At 39.5% G+C, this 18,965-nt stretch overlaps 1 protein-coding gene across 1 annotated transcript; it reads right to left on the bottom strand.

Moving 5' to 3' along the window:
• Positions 1-857: 857 nt before the first annotated feature.
• Positions 858-15,411, bottom strand: LOC133861266 (uncharacterized). The gene is made up of 10 exons (XM_062297011.1): positions 14,727-15,411; positions 14,482-14,559; positions 13,903-13,944; positions 13,709-13,811; positions 13,250-13,314; positions 13,117-13,161; positions 12,886-12,993; positions 12,699-12,786; positions 2,059-2,105; positions 858-1,262 (listed from the first exon to the last, which is right to left on the bottom strand). Exons 1-10 carry the CDS (start codon positions 15,330-15,332, stop codon positions 1,185-1,187), a joined length of 1,260 nt encoding a protein of 419 aa, XP_062152995.1. The 5' UTR covers positions 15,333-15,411; the 3' UTR covers positions 858-1,184.
• Positions 15,412-18,965: the final 3,554 nt, after the last annotated feature.

The raw sequence follows: 18,965 nt of genomic DNA, 5'->3' as shown, positions 1-18,965 counted from the left end.
AATAAGTATTTTTAATTATTTTTTAATAAATTTATATTTTTTTTATTAAAATGGACACTTGTCGCCATCTTATTGGCAACACATGGTGATGACGTGGCATTTGACGGAATCTGTTAAAATTTTAACAAAATTTGACGCCAGTAATCGATTTGTAATTATTGCTTACCACAAGGACCTCCCATGAACTTTTTAAACCATAGGGAGTGAAAAATAATTATGGCATATCACAGGGACCAACGATGCAATTATCCCGAGATATTAAATAGACTGGTTCAATACTTAAAGGACCAATTTAGTCACTAAAAAGTATGAGTTCATGCCATATGTTACCATTCTATATCATTTTAAGGAAGAACTCAACTTTTATATATATATATATAGACTCCTTATCCTCGTACACATAACATTGAATATTGAATTGTTGTTTCTCTCTTCCCTTGTTGACTATGGGGGCTTTCATTCTCATGGTACACGGTACCATGAGAATGTACTCTATTTGTTAAATATTTCTTAATTGTGCTAATAGTTGGCTAGCACCAAAAAAATCAACTACCAATCAACTTTTTTTTCAGGTTGTTGTACTTGTTATTACTCTTCCTGTTTTTACCACAATTATGGAACAAACATTTTCAACAATGAATATTTGTCAAAACTAGACTTCAAAATAAAATTGAAGATGAGTTCTTAACCACACCCCAATCAAATTTTGCATCAACGTTTGTCATGCCCCCCAACCAAAGGGGGTTAATAAAGCATGTCAACCACTTAATAAAGTTGTTTATTATCTAGAGAAAAACTTAACGATATAGTATTAGATAATCAAAAGACTAAAGCATTTCTTGTTGAAAAGCATGACATGAAAAATCATGAAAGTTTGTTGTATAAAGATAATGAGTCTTTTGTTGAGTTCATCAAGAGTACTAATGATGATGATAATATAAGTTAAAATAACAAAATAGTAAAATTCAAATGATACTGCCCAATACCATGGCTAAAGTGCTCAATAACCAGCGTATTTTAGCAAAGGTAAAACTAAATTGATAATCCAATCCAGAATTGAACTATTCTAATAGAATTTCATATCACGATCTTGCTCTTTGAATCCTAGCCAGAATTCAACTATTAATCTTGCGCCTCACTTCGTAAAAGGGAAAAACGTCAATCTAGATGTAACTGTCACCGCATCACTTAAGGTGGACTTTATTGTAGTGATCTGCAGCTTTGGATAATGACTGCATTGAAATGGGGAATCCTGAACCCATCTACATGTAACCAATGGAGGATTACTTCAGAAACCATGTAAAAAAACAAAAATGTTAAAAGGAGTCTGCATGATGGTAGCTATTAAAAAATCAGATACTACATGCATCTAAGCAGCAGTTATCTTGTACTACAGTATTAAGCTAATCCCCTACTTCAATATTATTATTATTATTTAATAAGTAAGCCAACTCTCTAGTTTAAAGGTCAAAACATCTACAACTCCCACTTTCTACCAACTTCCCCCCAAGTAACTGTTCACACATAATTTTATAGAGTATAATAAAATAACCAGTTCAAAAGAAAAACTTGGCGGTATTATATAAAACCTACAACAAGAATTTAAACTTAAATTACCAGTTGACACAAGCATTAAAATAAAAACAGGAAAAATGATAACTTTATTTGAGATAATAGTTAATTACACCAATTATCATGATACATTCTCCTATAAATACAATACATGATGAAAACACATATACAAATACGTGTGTATGTGTTTATATGCCCAACTAGAAACCTCTCTTTTTGAATTAGGAGAGTAATGGAGAGGGGAAAACGCCCCTTAGGGAAAATTGAAGAAAGAAAATATTCAACATTTTCTCATATTGCTAAAATTGTGTTTCAAAACCTTTTTTTTCATTGCTTTATGAATTGAAATTCCACCCCCACCCACCCAAAAAAAAAAAATACTTAACCTTTCTGGAACTGGAGCATATGAAGTTTCAATATAAGCGTCATGAAAAGAAAAGCCCATTATCAACACCAAATTAACCAAGAACAGGATTATGAGCTTACCGTGCTGCATATATGGAATGAGTTCACATATCCAGCATACTTGGAAGCTGTCAAAAAAAGAGGGTCAATATTTTTTAAGGAGTAAGGACATGATATACAAAATTCAGGCCATCTGACCCATAATCTGCACCAATTTTTTTTTTTTTTTAATTGAGATATTATTAAAAGAGTAAGGCGTCTCCATATACAGAGGAAGTATACAAGAGAAGCCACGTAGGTAATAGGGGCAAAACGAACAAGAAAATCATGATAACTAATCACTATAAGAGAAACAAAAGCGGCTATCTAAAGATACAAAGTGTTAAAAAATAAAGATTTATGGTCCTCCAAAGTCCTCTCGTGATCCTCAAAACACCTATCATTCTTTTCCATTCATAGACACCACAAAAGGCACAAAAGCACCATATTCCAAACAGCAGTACTTCGAGTGCTGTTGGCAGTCCACCAACAAGCAAACAAATCGACTACAAATCTAGGTATAACCCAAGACAACCCAAATCATTTGAAAAAGACATTCCATGGCACAAGCTACCTCACAATGAAGAAGGTGGTCCACAAACTCTCCATTGCTTTTGCACATACCACACCAATCAATGACAATTACGTGCCGCTTCCGAAGATTGTCCATGGTAAGAATCTTCTTTGAGGTCGCCAACCCACAAAGAAGGCCACCCTTAACAAAGCCTTAGTCTTCCAAACATTCTTCCAAGGGAAATAGACACCATCATGACAACCCAAGATGTAGAAGGATTTAACACCAAATAACTGGTTCTTGGAAGGGGCCTACCACAACTTGTCTTCCTCTTCCCGCCTCATTCTTGCTAAATACAACTTGTCGAATTCTGAACCACTCTAGCAAAGCTCACATTCCACTAAATGCAACCTCCTGAAAATCTATGTGAGCCTCAACCAGAGCATCCTTTGCGCAAGCAAAGCCAAATAAAACTAGAAAGGCATCCGTAACGGCCATATCCTCACACCAAAGATCATGCTAGAATCTAACTTTGGAGCCATCACCTACTTCAAATTTGGTGTGACTACATAACTTTCCCCAACCCCTCCGAATATTCTTCAATAAACCCACCCCATATGCCCCAATAGGCTCACTAGAACACCACCCTCCCCATGAACTTCCATATTTGGAGTCCACCACCACTCTCTCAGGGCCATATTGCCAAAGCCATTTACCTAAGACAGCATGATTAAACCTCAAAAGGTTCCCAATCCCCAACCCTCCCTCAGATATCAGCGTACACACCTTCAGCCAACTCACCAAATGATATTTGAACTCTTCACCTAGACCACTCCATAAGAAATCACGTTGAAACTTCTCAATACGGTTTGCAACACTCGAAATGAGAGGAAAAAGGGATATGAGACACGTAGGCAAGTTGAATAAGGTGTTCTTGATATAGATAATCCCTTAGACAAATACAACCTTTTCCAACTAGCCAAATGCATTTTTGTCTTTTCGACAACACCGTCCCATATATGTTTGGCCTTATAGGAAGATCGAGATACTTAAAAGGCAGGGATCCAACCCCACAACAAAAATCCAAGTCAACTCAGCCACATTATCAACATATCCCACCAGAACCAATTCTGATTTGACTAAGTTCTTCTTCAAACCCAACACAGCTTCAAATAATAAGAACAAGCCCCATAAATTACAAAGCTGATTTGGGTCGGCGTCACAGAAAATCAAGGTGTCACAAGCAAACAAAAGATGAGAGATATCAACCCTTGTCCCCACAAAGAAGCCAAACAACAAACCTTCACTCACAACAACTGAAATCATGATACCCAATGCCTCTATCACAATAACAAACAGCAAAGGAGACAAAGGGTCCCCTTGCCTCAAGCCATGAGAATTGCTAAAGAAGCATGTGGAGGAGCCGTTTACCAAAACTGAAAACCTCACTAAGAAAATACAATGAGCTATCCAAGAGCACTAATTCCCCCCAAACCCGCATCTTTTTTTTTAGGGAAAACTTTACAAAAAGGTATCAAACTAATGCGTTTTTTCAATTAAGGGTACTAATGTTGCAAAACGTTCAATTGAGTGTATGAATTTATCAAAACTGTTCAATGTAGGGTATTCCGTCACCCTCCGTTCTAAATCGATGACGGAACCCAAAACACATGCATTTCACGTGATTTACTTAAGCATTTCTTCCCTTTATGCCCCACAGAGCTCTCAAAAAAATTAACTAAAAAAAAAACCATGCCACCTTCAAAACGCCCCATTTGAATAAAAAATCACACTCTACGTTGTCATCGTCGTCTTCCCGCGTTTTCTCGCATAGTCAGCTCAGTTAAAGATCAAGGCCACTGTGGATCTTGCTAGACATTCAGCACCACTGGAGCTGTTGAGGCAGCCTACACTCAGGCATTTGGGAAGGGAATCTCTCTCTCAGAGCAGCAGCTTGTGGACTGTGCAATGGAAGGAGTGCTTAGCTAAATCAGTTGCCTGGGATTCCCTTACGTGGTTTGCTACCCTCATTGCAATGGCTGGGTATCTCAACAAATATGGTCTTTGTTTTTTTTTAAAAACAAAATAGGTTAGTGATTCTAGCCTAGCTACCACACGTATCACCAACGCAATTCCCAAAGATCTTGCAGCCTCTCAACGTGACATATATGCTGCATATCATGCACCCTCAGCCAAAGACACCTATGCAATCACCACAAATCATGATGTAGAATCCAATGCCACTAATGCTCAGATCATCACAGAAAGCTTATCGTTGTGGACTCTGTCACTGCCTCTCAGTATGAAGTTCATGAAAACAAGATCTTAAACCACGGCATCCATTGTTGTATCTCTTCTTCATTCACACAAAAAGTCTTTCACTCTCTTTCATGTACAAAAAAAAATTCATACCTTCATCACATCTCTCTTTAAGACGAACTCCTCCAATACCCACCCGCAAAAAACCGGACCCACATTTCCTTCTCCAAATCGACAGCGTCTGTTCCCCCATCACCCCTGTCCTCATCCTCGTCTTCACCAACACTCGACCTCTTCATCTCTGCCTCCAACTCCGTGCACGTGGGCCCAACAACGGCACTCCCGGGCCTGTACGGCAACAGGCCCGTCGTCATATGCTTCTGATTCTTCTTCTTGATCAAACGATGACGTTTTCTCTATTTCCAGGCCTTTTTGCAAAGGCCCGCCGGGACCTTGTAGACAGCCAGGACGAGGAGGTTCATGACGCTGCACGAACAGCACCAGCATATCGCAGCGCACTCCATCGCCGTCCCTCCGGCCATCTCCCCCAGCCGCCTCCTGTCATTTATTAGAAAAATAAAGAGAAAACACAGATTTTTGTCTGTTGAAAGCCGAGACAGAGACGAGACTGAGAGACTGATAATGAGGAGACTTTGAGGAAGAGCTGATGAAAGCTCATTGGTTCTATGGCTTGACGGAAGATCCAGGAAAAATGACGTGGGTTGCTGCCAATGAGAAAATAAGAGCATGGAGAGAAGAAAGAAGAGAAGAAAGAAGACAGAGAAGGAAAAATGACATGGGCTGCTGCCAAAGTAAAGTTTTGTTTTTTTTTGTTTTTTTTTTTTTTTTTGGTGAAGAGAAAGGAGATGGTAAGTATCAGACTTGGTGTTTGAAGGAAGACTGGGTGAGAAAAGGGTTGACAGTTGCAAAAAGGAGAGACAGCATTGGGTTAAAGGAATGGAGAAAGTTTGCATATGTTAGAAGGAGGGATGACAGTAGATTCGGTGACATAAACAGAGAACAGAAGAGAAAGAGTGACAGTTGATGAGAAGAAGAGAAGGATAACTGAAGAGAAGTTAGACTTTTGTCTGTTGAAGGCAGAAAACAGAGAAGCTTCAAGAAAGAAAGAACGACCATGGATCATGTTGTTGGTTGTGTCTAATGGAGCAGTTTGAGTTTGGCATCAAGAAATAGGATAGTTTTCCTATATGCTGTGGTTTGGTTTCGTTGTGAGTCAGGTACATAAACAGAGCAGGAGAGAGAAAATGCGGGAAGAAGACGACAACGACGAAGAGTGTGATTTTTTATTCAAACGGGGCGTTTTGAAGGTGTCATCGTTTTTGTTTTTAGTTAATTTTTTTGAGAGCTCTGAGGCCCATAAAGGGAAGAAATGCTTAAGTAAATCATGTGAAACGCACGTGTTTTGGGTTCCGTCATCGATTTAGAACGGAGGGTGACGGAATACCCTACATTGAACAGTTTTGATAAATTCATACTCTCAATTGAACGTTTTGTAACATTAGTACTCTTAATTGAAAAAGCGTGTTAGTTTGATACCCTTTTGTGAAGTTTCCCCTTTTTTTATGAATAATTTTTTTTTTATATATAAGTAATTGTAATTCAATTCATTAAAAGCACAGAGGATGAATAATTCAGATCTTATTGAGGAAAAAGGGGGAAGGGGGGGTAGACCCACGTACACGCTATACAATATGGACTCAACCCTATAAGCTACTACAATGTAAAATGCTAATCTAATCAACCAAATTTGTAGAGACAAAGTTAGGAACATTAACAAGAACCAAACCCAAGAGAGATCTCACTATCCTCGAAAATAAGACAATTCTTTTCTCTCCAAATGCTCCACATTAAGAGGGCAAGAATAACTTTCCACATAGCATCTTTGGGATGTCCCCTCCCTTGCATTTTCTAGCAATAAAGAAGTTCTTGGATGTTGTTAGGCATAACCCACGAGACTCTAAAAAGATTAAGGATCAATTGTCAGAGAGCTGAAGTATACTCACAGGGGATGAGAAAGTGATTAGCCGTTTCCCCATTCTTTTTAAACAGACAACACCAATTAGCTAAAGAGAAGCCCCTCTTTCTAAGAGTATCCACCGTGAGAATGCTGAGAGAAGCCTCGCATCTTTTCGGCATGTAAAATAGAAAATCCCAATTAAGGTGATCATAAGCTTTTTCTAAGTCCATTTTACAAATAACCCCCAGAACTCCAAATCTCAATTTGCTATCAAGGCATTCAGGGGTAATAAGAGTAGGGTCTAGAATTTGCCTACCTCGGATGAATGCATTTTGTGACTAAGAGATGATCTCCTCCAACACCGTCTTAAGCCTGTTCAATAGAATCTTAGCAATAATCTTATAAATGCTACCCACCAGACTGATCAGGTGAAAATCCTTGGAGTCAATAGCCCCTGGGATCATCAGAATAAGAGTGAGGAACGTAGCATTAAGACTTCTCTCAAACTTACCACTAGCATGAAACTCATAAATTACCTTCATGATGTCCTCTTTCAGTACAACCCAACAAGCTTGAAAGAATGCCATAGAGTACCCATCAAAGCTCTGCGCCTAGACAATGTGCTTGCTGATCTCCGAAGAGTAGCTAGAGATTGGGCCATCAATCAACAAAGAGCTAATGGTGTTCCTTCTTCTGTTGGAGTTAGCCATTACGTGAAAAAACTTCATGCATTTGTCACCCTCCCTAAGCCACAAGACCCTAGATTTTTGCCTCCAACTCACCTCCTCCATGAGAGTAGATATCTCTAACTCGCTCACAATTTCTACTTTCTTCATTTTCCCCTCAACGCCTAAGGCCCTTTCTTCTTCAAGGATATCAAGAACATGTAGCTCTTCTAGCAGGAGCTTCTTCTTCCTTTCTACATTGCCGAAAATCTCCTCATTTCATTTCTTTAGATCAACTTTCAATGCCTTGAGCTTGCTACCTAAAATAGAGCTAGGAAGGCCTTAAAAATATAAAAGTCCCACCACTGTTTCACCATGTCCACAAAGCCCTCAAAATTTAGCCACATATTTTCAAATTTGAAGGGCCTACCACCCCCATGAAAGTCACCACAGTCGAGGAGGATCAGGAAGTGATCCGAACAGAGTCTATGAAGCCTCCTTTGTAACATGCCAGGAAACTGGGCTTCTCATTCCTGAGAGACCAAGAATCTATCAATTCTGGACCAGGAGGGAGCATCCCAATTATTCAACCAAGTAAAAGTCCCGCCCACAAGACGAAGGTCCATCAAGCCTTGCTCAAAAATGAAATCAAAAAACTCCATAGCTCAGCATAAACGAGAGCTTCACCCAATCTCTCACTAGGGAATATGAAAACGTTGAAAATGCACCAAATTCACTCTCCACTTAAAAAAGAAAAGATCTCCAAACAACCACATGACCTTCTGTTACTAGAAACTAAATTCTTCTTTATTTTTTTGGTCCAACACTTCAATAGCCCTTCTCTATAACCTTGGAAAGCGGTACTATTAACTTTTCTAATAACTCTTTTCCTAATAACCTTGGAAAGTGTAAAACTTTTCTACTAACTGTTGCTATAAGCAAATACTGCCAGAAGCATTATTATATCTTTAAAACAAAGCAATGCTGGCCAACAAAAAACTAAATTCTCTATAGCAAATGGAAATTTGTCATACTATGAGAAGTACCATAAATTTTCAGTATGTCTTGCAATGTGATTTAACAATGCACAAGTCATGCAGCTGACTGCATAGAACTTCTTTTTGTTTTTTTGATAAGTATTGCATAGAACTTCTAACAACATTAGATTTGTCTAGGGTCATCTCAGCAGGTTGAAATACTGAATCGATGTGCTTACACATCCCTTATAGGGCTGTACATGAGCTGCCACGCTAAATGCTAGGCTCTCACAGTTTGGCTCAATCTGGAGGAAAGCCTAAACAGCTTCATTCGAGTTGGGAGAGAGCTTCTAACAACCTCAAAAGCCAGCTTGTATCAGCTCTCAAAATGATAGAGGTACACTCTTGCTTGCTCATGGATCCAAATGGTTCCATTGATATAACATTTTTTTTTATAAGTACGAGAATTTCATTAAAAAAAGCATAAGGCGCCCCTAAGTACACAGGAAGTATACACAAAAACAACCCAGCTAGCCCACATAAAAAACCCAAGAAAACCCACAAGAAACCCCCTAACAAGCATAATAGTAACCTCCACAATACAATAGAAACCCCCATTAGTAACCCCCGTAATACAATAAATGCCCCTAAAAAGCACCCAAACCAACCCCAAAAACCCCCAACAGGACCCCCTAAACCCAAAGAAAAAAAACCCAAGAACGCAAGAAAAACCCAAGAGAAACACCCTCAAAAGAACCCAAGCAAAAACCGAAAGCCCGAGGAACAACCAACAAACCCACCCAAGGACACAAAGGCACACAACTCTACAACATAAGGTCTTTTCATTTCCTACACCTAGTGGAAGGTTTAGCGTCGCCATAGTTGATAGAGCAATGAAGATTCAAAAGCTCCCTCTTGCCTTTGGACTTTTGGCGCGATATCTTGTCACGCTGAAATTCTTCTTCCATGGCATCCCAAATGGCCAACGCCTCGTCCCCAAAAGCACCCTCCGACACCCAATCTAAAGGCGAAACATCCCAAAGATCAATGTCCTCCTCCCAAACCACAATCTCTCCGTTATGATCAAAACCGATCGGCCAATTCCGAGATTGGGAGAATCCATTACCCTCAACGGGTGAAGACATGGAGCAACCTCTAGGAGGGGAGGAAGGCTCGACCATCCCCACATCGAAGACCTTCCGAGGCGAAGCAGGAGTGGCTAGCATAACTGGGCGAGGGTTGAGAAACCCCTTTCTGAGAATGCCTGTCTTCACTGGAGGATTTGCAACCTCCGCTAGAGGCTTTGCAACTGAAACCTTATAAACAGCTAAGTCAGCAACCATCTTTGAGGCTTTCAGGAAATCTGATAGAAGCACATCATTCCACTTCAATGAAACCCCTTCCCTGAGTACCCTCGCCTTCTTGATATAACTTTGAAATGGCTTTGAGACCACGAGGAAAGAAGAGCGCAACTTCTCTCCCAAATCAGTCGCTCCAGAGGAAGGAGGGGTCGTGAGTTGAGAGACCGCCAAAGAAGCACCGTCAGGATTGCATAGCAGAGGAGGGGACACCTGAGCCAGCAGAGAATCAACCGGGACCACTGGAGGAAGGGACACCTGAGCCAGCGAGGGGGGAAACCCGAAAGGCTTAGAGGCAGTAACCCGGCTAGGAACTACCTTCAAATAGCTAGACCCTCCCTTTGAAAAGGAAAACCAAACCGAAAAGGCCCCTGGAACAGCCGGCGATGGCGCTAGAAGAGCAGGAGACACCCCTGGGGCTGCAAAACCCTCCCCCAGTGAAGGAGCCTCCAAACCCCCAGGAGGAGGACGAACCAAAGAGAACCCAAAAGAAGACATCCGAACCAAAGAAGCCCCTAGAACTGCCGGCAACAAGGGCTCCGGCCGAAGAAGAGCAAGAGACGGCGCTGGAAAAGGAGACCCCCCTGGAGCTGCTAGACCCTCCCCCGACAAAGGAACCACGAACCCCCAGGAGGAGGCCGAACCAGAGAACCAAAAAAAGACTGGCGTCAACTCCAACAAGATTCTCGACGAACGGGTTTTAGGTTTTGGCAAGAGTCGGGCCAAGCGAAAACCAGAACGCTTTCGACCCAGGCCAAACCCGACAAACAAGCCCAAAAAATTCTTAATAGCCTGACCCAAGACCACTTTCAAACCGTTGACCAACTTGCTCCACGTGCGCAACATCGAAAATTTGAAATTCGAATTTGAACTTGGAGAAGGCTTCTTACCCAACGATCCAAGCGACCGGTCTTTAACCAACGGGTCAGAAGGGCGAGACTCCAAAGCGAAGCAACCCACCGCCGAGCTCAGGACTTGCTCAGCATGACTCATCGCCAAGAGGGGATCAAGAGTATCTGGCTCCTCTGACGATGCCCTCAACCCGGAACGATGATCCCCCAAAAGGGCAACTTTTTCACAATAGTGGACGGAACCGAGCACAACACCTCCGCAAAAGATGGTCCCGTCCACTTTGAAGCCAAACCCAATCTCGGCCCTAAAACTTTCACATCCTTCTTGGTCAACGAAGACGAGGAACCTAGCCCAGTACCCACCGTAGCAGAGAGGAAATCGACAGCCTTACTCAACTCTCTGGAGAATTTCTGCCATCCCCTCCCTCCACGACCCTCAGGGATGAAGATAAACCCTTTTTGACCGCCCAACCCAAAGGCTGTCGCCTCCAAGAAGTGCCCAGCTCTGTTCCCACCCCTCTGAGCAATCAAAACTTTCGAGCCTTCTCGGAATGACTTGATAAAATCTTGTTCTTCCGGTATACCCAACAACATCTCCAACGTCGACGCTAACCATTCTAGGCACTAGTACTCAGGACAACCTCGCCCAAAAAGCTTTTTCTCTTCTCCACCAACCTCAACACCGACGCCCCATCCAAAACCACAAAAGCAAAAGACTTCGCCTCCACAATAAATCTCTTCTCCATCTCGCTACATCCCCGGAGTGTCTAATGTTCGATCACCATTGATATAACATTCAAAGACTAATGAAGGGCAATAGCATGCAGAATGCCGGGTTAAACTTGACACAAGGTGATGTCAACTGCAGAGGAATGAACTATTGAAAACTTGTTTGATTCAGTAACGAATATCCAATTTATTTGCAACCCCTAAATTGTTCATTCCTAGGAACATATTTTGCCACCCTTGGCAGAAAACTGCAATGCAGTCCGTAAGTTGCCCCACTTGGGGCAATAAACTTAGTCAAATTTGTGGTCAAACCGCAAATTAACTAAAAGTCCTATTTTCACCAAACTTTTACATATAAGAGACAAGAATGCAAGTGCAGTGTGGGTCATGCCTAGAAGGATGGCAGAGTTGTTGGCTATTTGGAGAGGTCAGTTTAAAAGCATTGCATGTTAGAAGCTTGGAGGATGGCTCGTCTGTGCTTAATGTGGTGCACTTGGAGAGAGTGGAACTCGAGGAGTTTTGAAGATTGTGAGTGATTGGTGTTAGAGTTAGAAGTTGTTACGTTGAAATCTATTTTTGCTTGGATGACGGTGTACAATAGTCCTCACTTTCCCAAGTATATGGAATTTCTAGACTTGTTTTCTTCTTTTTTTCTCCCTAATTGGGAGGACTCTCTTGTATGCTTCATGTGTACTTGGGTTGCGCCTCTTTGAGCTTTTTAATGAGATTGATTTACTTATCAAAAAAGGAATGCAAGTGCAAAGGCTCAAACTCAAACTGATTTGTTGAAGCTTTAGGGACAAATATAAATAGACAAGGTCTATTACACTAGCTACTCCATCTCTTTTTCGATAAGGAATGACCTTAGATAAATTTATTCTCATCTAATGCAAAAATTATGCAATATAACATCTATACATAAATTTGGAATACCAACATATGGTGTTCCCATCATGCTTTCAACCCTATAGTAATTTTAAATGGCTCACTCGCTCTTGCTATGTGAATTTGTATCCTAGGTTCATACCATCGGATTAAATTTTCATTGAATTTCTATAGGATTACATAATTGCCATTTTGAGTGGACTAGGGAGCACATGAGCAAGCCTAGACATGCTTGGGCTTTGGTTTGATTGTTACTTGACCTAGACATGAGAATCAATTTTCCCTCATTTATTTAGCAAGCAAATCAATGCAATTAGACATGAGCCTGAATAGCTTGAGAATGTTAGCCAGATGGTCCATCTGGTGAGAGAATAAGCTACCATGTGCAATTAGTGCCACCTCAATTGACTTTTAGCCCATAAGAAACAAATTAACCGGAATATTCAACAGAACATAAGACACTTACCCTTCTTTAAGTTTGGAGGTTTTGCAAGCAAAAGAGCATTCATAAATGCACCAATATTTTCACGTAGAGACTCCTCTGTAAAACTTGCCTGTAGGCAACATTGTAACCAGATGAGAAGAATAAAGTCCCTTAAACTAGCATCATATTGAAATAAAACCTTATGCTATGGATCAAGAAAATATGGCACCTTTCCGAGTCCCACATGCACGATTGATGTTTTGTCCATTTTGAAGTGAATGCGACCTAGTCTTGCTGCTTTTATTGCCCCAGAAACATCACTAGTAACAGTACCACTCTATATAACATTTTTTTTTATAAGTAACACTATATAACATATTAGCACAAATAAAGAAATATTCAGCACAAGTCATTTACAGATCTGTGCATTGACTGAGAAAACCAAAAATAATAAACTTACTTTACGGTCTGGCAATAGATGACGTTCTTTAAGAAAGCTTGCTATCTGTGAAACCGTAAAAGAACCCTTTCAAATAAAAGATCCATTTATCAAATAAAATAACAAGTTACAAAACCAAGCAATTTTTCACAACCTTATTTAGACGCAGCACCAATTTAGGAGTTGCAAAACACTTGTCGACATTAAACTTATGACTGCCTGCAAATTACAAGGTCAGATTATGAATCAAAATCAGAAATTGATAGCAGATTAAAACATATAGGTTGTAAACACAATACTGAAATACCAAACAAGGGGGTCAAGTGTAATAGTATTAATCCAGCACATGTGGCACTTCAGGTGGATAGTTATCCTTTAATAAGGGGGAAAAAGTGCATAGTTATGCAAGCATAATAACTAGAGCAGGAGAGAGAGAGAGAGAGAGAGAGAGAGCAATAAGCATAAAAGGAATGTCAGCTTGGAGAATGAAAGCAACATAATTAACGAGTTTGAAAGTAAAGCCAAAAACAACTAAAACAAGTGATGATGTAAACTTTTGCATTACAGTAATGTGAAACTTATTCACATAGCAGCAACAAGAGTAGTTCATTACTTGCAATTTCTTCAATAAGTTCAACACCACCAACAATATCAGCACCTGCAGCTCTAGCTTCATCTGCATCTGCCCCTTCAGCAAAGAAAGCCACCCTGACAACCTGAAAAATGAAAATGGTTATTGAAAAAACAGAATACAATACAGCATATAATATAGCAACCGTGTTCATTTAGCACAAGTTTACATGATACCTTTGCCACACCATGAGGCAGAACCAGGCTACCATGTACTATCTGCACTTCAATTGAGATACTGGTAAGTTGAATCTTTGACGAATATATTGAAAAGTGAACACAGTAATGCGAAGAAAAATGTAAGCACCAAAAATCAAGAAGATAAACAGTGATGTGTCTTTCAGGTTTGCTTTCAGGATCCTATTTGACATTATTTTTTGATAAGATAAGGAAAAAAATAAAAAATAAAAAAATAAAAGATCACAGAATCCAAAAATATTGATAAAAACTACAACCTCTTAAAAAAGCCCACCATGCCCTGTATATGCCCACTATAGAAAATAGGTTGATATAATATGAGCCACTTCAAAATTAACAATTGTCCAGAGGCATAGTTTTAGACCACTCAATAATATCTAATGGCCAAAACATGGAATCAAATCAATATCTAGCCATTATTATTAAAGCGACTTAAAACCAAATACAAAACCAACCATCAACAACAAAAAGTTCCAATTCAGCCTTTCAAACTCCACACAGATAAGATAAAGCTTGAAATAAGCGAGCAGTTTTACTAAGATGACCTAGAGTATGTACCTGATCCGTTCGCTCTTTCTTAATACCCAGTCTTACATGTGCTTCAACAGTTTCGTCGAAATTCCTCTTGGCATTAGCCTGAAAAATGACTAGAAATATCACAAAGATTTTAGCAATGACCTTGACTACAATCTTAAGCTTTCCTAATTTCTCTCAAAAGACTTCTGGTTCCTTAAATGTCCTTCCACATTTTCTCAGAAACAAAACAAAACAAACAATTTAGAAGCTTGAGGTTCTACACTGACCTTGACTAGGCGAATGGCCTCCATCAGATCAAGCGGAGCCGGCTTCTCCATCCTTTCTTTCTTCTTGATCAGCATCGGAAAAGGGACCGCCACGTTCTGTTCCTCCGAAACCCTAAACACCCTCCTCATCCGAGCATCAGCCTCGATTCTCTTCCTCTCCCTCTCCATCTCTTCGTTCTCTTCTTTTGCCTCCTTCGCCTCTTCACCTTCTCCGGACGCCCTATCCTCCGGAAGCGGAGCCACACGAGAGGGGTAAGACACCGGGGATATCGCGGCCACGTCCTTGACGTACCGGATGTCCTCGCGGGTCCAAACCGGCCGCGTTTCTTGCTGCGTGCTGCCGGGTTCGCGGCGAGGAGGTGGCGGTGGCGATTGAGGAGGGTCTTGATGTTGGTCTGGGGTGGAGGGCTCTTTGGGTTTCATAGCATAGGATACGGTTTGGATGGGTACGGATTGGGAGGGTCTTGTTGGCTCATCCGAGTCAGGGTTAGGGTTAGGGTTAGGATTCGGTGAGGAGGAGAGGAACCGATGGAGGAACGGTGGAAATGGGGGTTTGGGGAGGCAATGGCTGCGAGCTTGGGAGAGAAGTAGCTTCAGGGATGCCATGGAGTCAGATCAGCAAGAGAGAGGTTGAGAGAGAGAGAGAGAGGGGGTTGGGGTTTTGCGAGGGTTTATTCACATTGTGAGTAGGGTTTAAATGAGTTATACTTATGAGCTTATTTGAAATCGATTCGAATAAACTCGACTCGTGCTCGAATCGATTATTAAATAAGTTACTCGTGAACACGAAATTAAGCTCGATTATTTAACGATGCAAATTCATATAAACTCGACTTGATTAAAACTCATGAATCGACTCGTTTATTAAGGCTCGGCTCGTATGCGCGCGTGTATATATATATATAAATTAAGTAACAAATAATAATGGTCAATATATATTAAGGGCGCGTTTGGGATTGCGATTTCAATAAGTGCGATTTAAAAAAGTAGCGATTTCAATAAGTGCAATTTCGAAAACGCAATTTTTAAAATCACACTTAGCGTTTGGTAATATTGATTAAAAAGTGTTTTTTCTGTCAATTGAGTGTTTGGATAATATTAATATAAAAGTGCGATTTCATAAACAAATTATCAATATAGACATTTGTTTATAACAATCAAATAACCAACATGAAGGAGCCAATAGAGGTATGGTTGGAAGCACAATTATGACACAAGCTTTGATTAGCAAAGCAGCCGGGGTGTTGCCGGGGTGTTTCATCATCATGTAAACCATCAAAGTAAACCAATACCGTCTATCAAATTAAACTTTTACATAATTCACCAATAATTCAAACTAGTAATTGATAAGTACAATAAAAACTTAAAGTACAATAAAAATTACCCTAAAACATAAATAAGAAAGTATTGTTTACAGCCCACAAATGGACCGAGCTATGTGGTCACGAACCACTTTCATCTCCTCATCATGTATATTACCAATGTTTTCTTGACTGTTACTCTCTATTTCATCATCATTGCTCTCTAGATTATCGGAGTTACTTTTATCCCACTTAAATCCCTTATCCTTCCTATCATGTATTCTAATAAAATTATGAAGGACTGCGGTAGCAACTACAATGAGCATTTGGTCTTTAATATCATAAGACGGCATTTGCCTTAAAATTCGCCATCTATTCTTCCACACACCAAAAGTTCGCTCAATTGCACTTCTAAGTGATGAGTGAACATAATTAAACCTCTCTTCTATCCCATTTCCTCGACCAGCTCGTCGAAAATCTGGAAGGTGATATTTCTCCCCTTTGTAAGGTGTCAAGTATCCTTTCATTAAGGGGTATCCAGCATCAACCAAATAATATTTTCCTACATATGATAATAGTAATCGTCTATAAGATATGCATCCATAATAAATAAGAAAATATGCATTCATAATTAATAAGAAAAGAAAAATACTATACCTGGTGGTGGTTTTGGAAAATTTGCTGATGGCCTACGAATAGTATCTAAAAAAATACGTGTATCATGTGCTGCACCTTCCCAACCTGCCATAATAAATGTGAAAAGTAAATCAAAATCGCATGCCGCCATAACATTTTGAGTTATTGTTCCCTTTCTTCCAATGTATGGAATTTTCTTATCCTCTCTAACAACAGCTGAGACATGTGTTCCATCAATGGCACCAACGCAATCCTAAAATACAAATTTCGTTAAATTTATATACTTACTAAATTACTTTAACAAATGGTAAGCATAAATTGAATAATACTAATGAACAAATAAAATAAGTACCTTAAAATGTGGCCAATACAATTGACGATGCCGTATTTTTTTTGGAACTTCACTGAATGTAGGGTCAGAAGGTTTGATGAGATCCATTGCCATTAGGTTAAGCGCTTTTATAACTTTATGCAAATGTCTATGTATAGTCTCACCAGAATGCTGAAATCTTTCTTGAACCAATCTATTACAAGATCCTTGTGCAAGTGTCATCAAACATATACCAACTGACTCTTCTAGTCTAATTTGCCTTGTGTGCTGAAGTCCATATGTATGTTGTGTAGAACATTACATAATTGAAAGAAAACACGTGGTTTCATTCTAAACATATCATGACTTTTTGTCTCGTTACCAGTCAATGTATGTATTAACCACCTATACCCAGTTTCTTTAGAATTTCTACAAGGTTGTTTAGCAATGCGTTTAATGGCATACGCCACTACTGCACGACAACCAGCAGAAACAAGATGGTAAAATTCATCATCATGACCATCATCATTCTCATCATTATCATGGCAATGATCATCATTCCCATAATCCATATAGTCATTACAGTCCATGTGTATGAAACCTAAAAAACAATAACAATTAATAAGATATACCATTACAAACTAAATGTTTTTGAGAAATTGTTCAACAATCACAATCTAGAAAATCACATTGTTCAAATATAAAATAACATAAGCTACCACAAGTGGAGAAAATAAAATCACATAGTCCAAACATTTTCTTTAGCATAAAAAAAAAAAAAAACACGTAGTTTATCACTTGCTAATCAAATAGAGAAGTGGCGCCCCCCCAACAATGCTGCTTCATCTTTTAGAAACATAAGCTGCAAATGTGGTTTTTCCATCACAACAAACATATCTCTCTTCTCTCTATTCTGGAAGATACGAGCTGCCATACGATGAAGATCATTACCCTCCTCAATACCATCTAAGGTGCACACGCGCTCCATGACATCACGAATACTGCTTCCTAAATTTCCTGAACTAGGTGACCTCTTTAGCTCTATAGCATCACTGATACGACTGAGCTCGTGTACCAGCTTTGACACTGTTCCTCCTTTCTTCCCTTTACTTTGCATGAAGGTAGCTCCTCGCTTCTTTCTATTTTCTTTGTGTGGCTGTGTAGGATTAGGTAGCTGTGTAGAATTAGGTGGTTGTGTAGGACTAAGTATCTCAATATCATCATGACCATTTTGAGGACTCGGCTCACCGAATGAGTCACATGACACATCCACGAGAGTCTCAAAATTATTAGGAAAAAACTCCCAAAGAGGGGGTCCATGAATTTTCTCCCGTGGCCGCAGTATCTTTGAACATAACATCTAATAAATGAAGGTTCTCTAGACCTTTTTCTCGAAATTTTAAAGCATCAGGAACCTCCTACATAATTAAAATGGCCATATTAATAGCTAAAAGTATGTAGTATTCCTTAAAAAAAAAAAAACATAAATTGGTTATGAAAAACACACCTTTAACTTCCTATCCCACCACTCATTTGTTGCAGCTATTGTTCCTTTGGCTGCGTCCCATCCCAATCCAGTTTCACTTCCTTGTAATTTGTTCCAAAGAATCCAATCTTTCTTCAATGTATCCCACTTATTCTTAAACTTACGATATTCCCATGACTTACCAGTCTTATTTTTAAATGCTGCTTCAATGTTTTTCCAACCTATTTTTGTAAAGTGGGTATTTGGTCGATTACCTTGAAACACCTCATCCACACAAACTTCACAAAAGGCTGTAGTCAATTGGACAGTCCAAAGAGCTCTAGCATCTGAGTTTCTTTGTTTTGATTGAGGGTTAGAATTGGAGTTTATATTTTTATTATCCATCTACAAAATTATAATTTTAAAGTTAGATCGAAAAACTAATATATACCAAAGAGATTATAATTTCAGCAAAAATCATTGTGCCTATCACTGTTAAGTGAACAATAATCTATTAAAAAAAAGTG

The sequence above is a fragment of the Alnus glutinosa genome, chromosome 2 (genome assembly GCF_958979055.1).
Source record: "Alnus glutinosa chromosome 2, dhAlnGlut1.1, whole genome shotgun sequence".
Classification (NCBI taxonomy): domain Eukaryota; kingdom Viridiplantae; phylum Streptophyta; class Magnoliopsida; order Fagales; family Betulaceae; genus Alnus; species Alnus glutinosa.
This window is presented reverse-complemented; position numbering and strand designations above follow the sequence as displayed.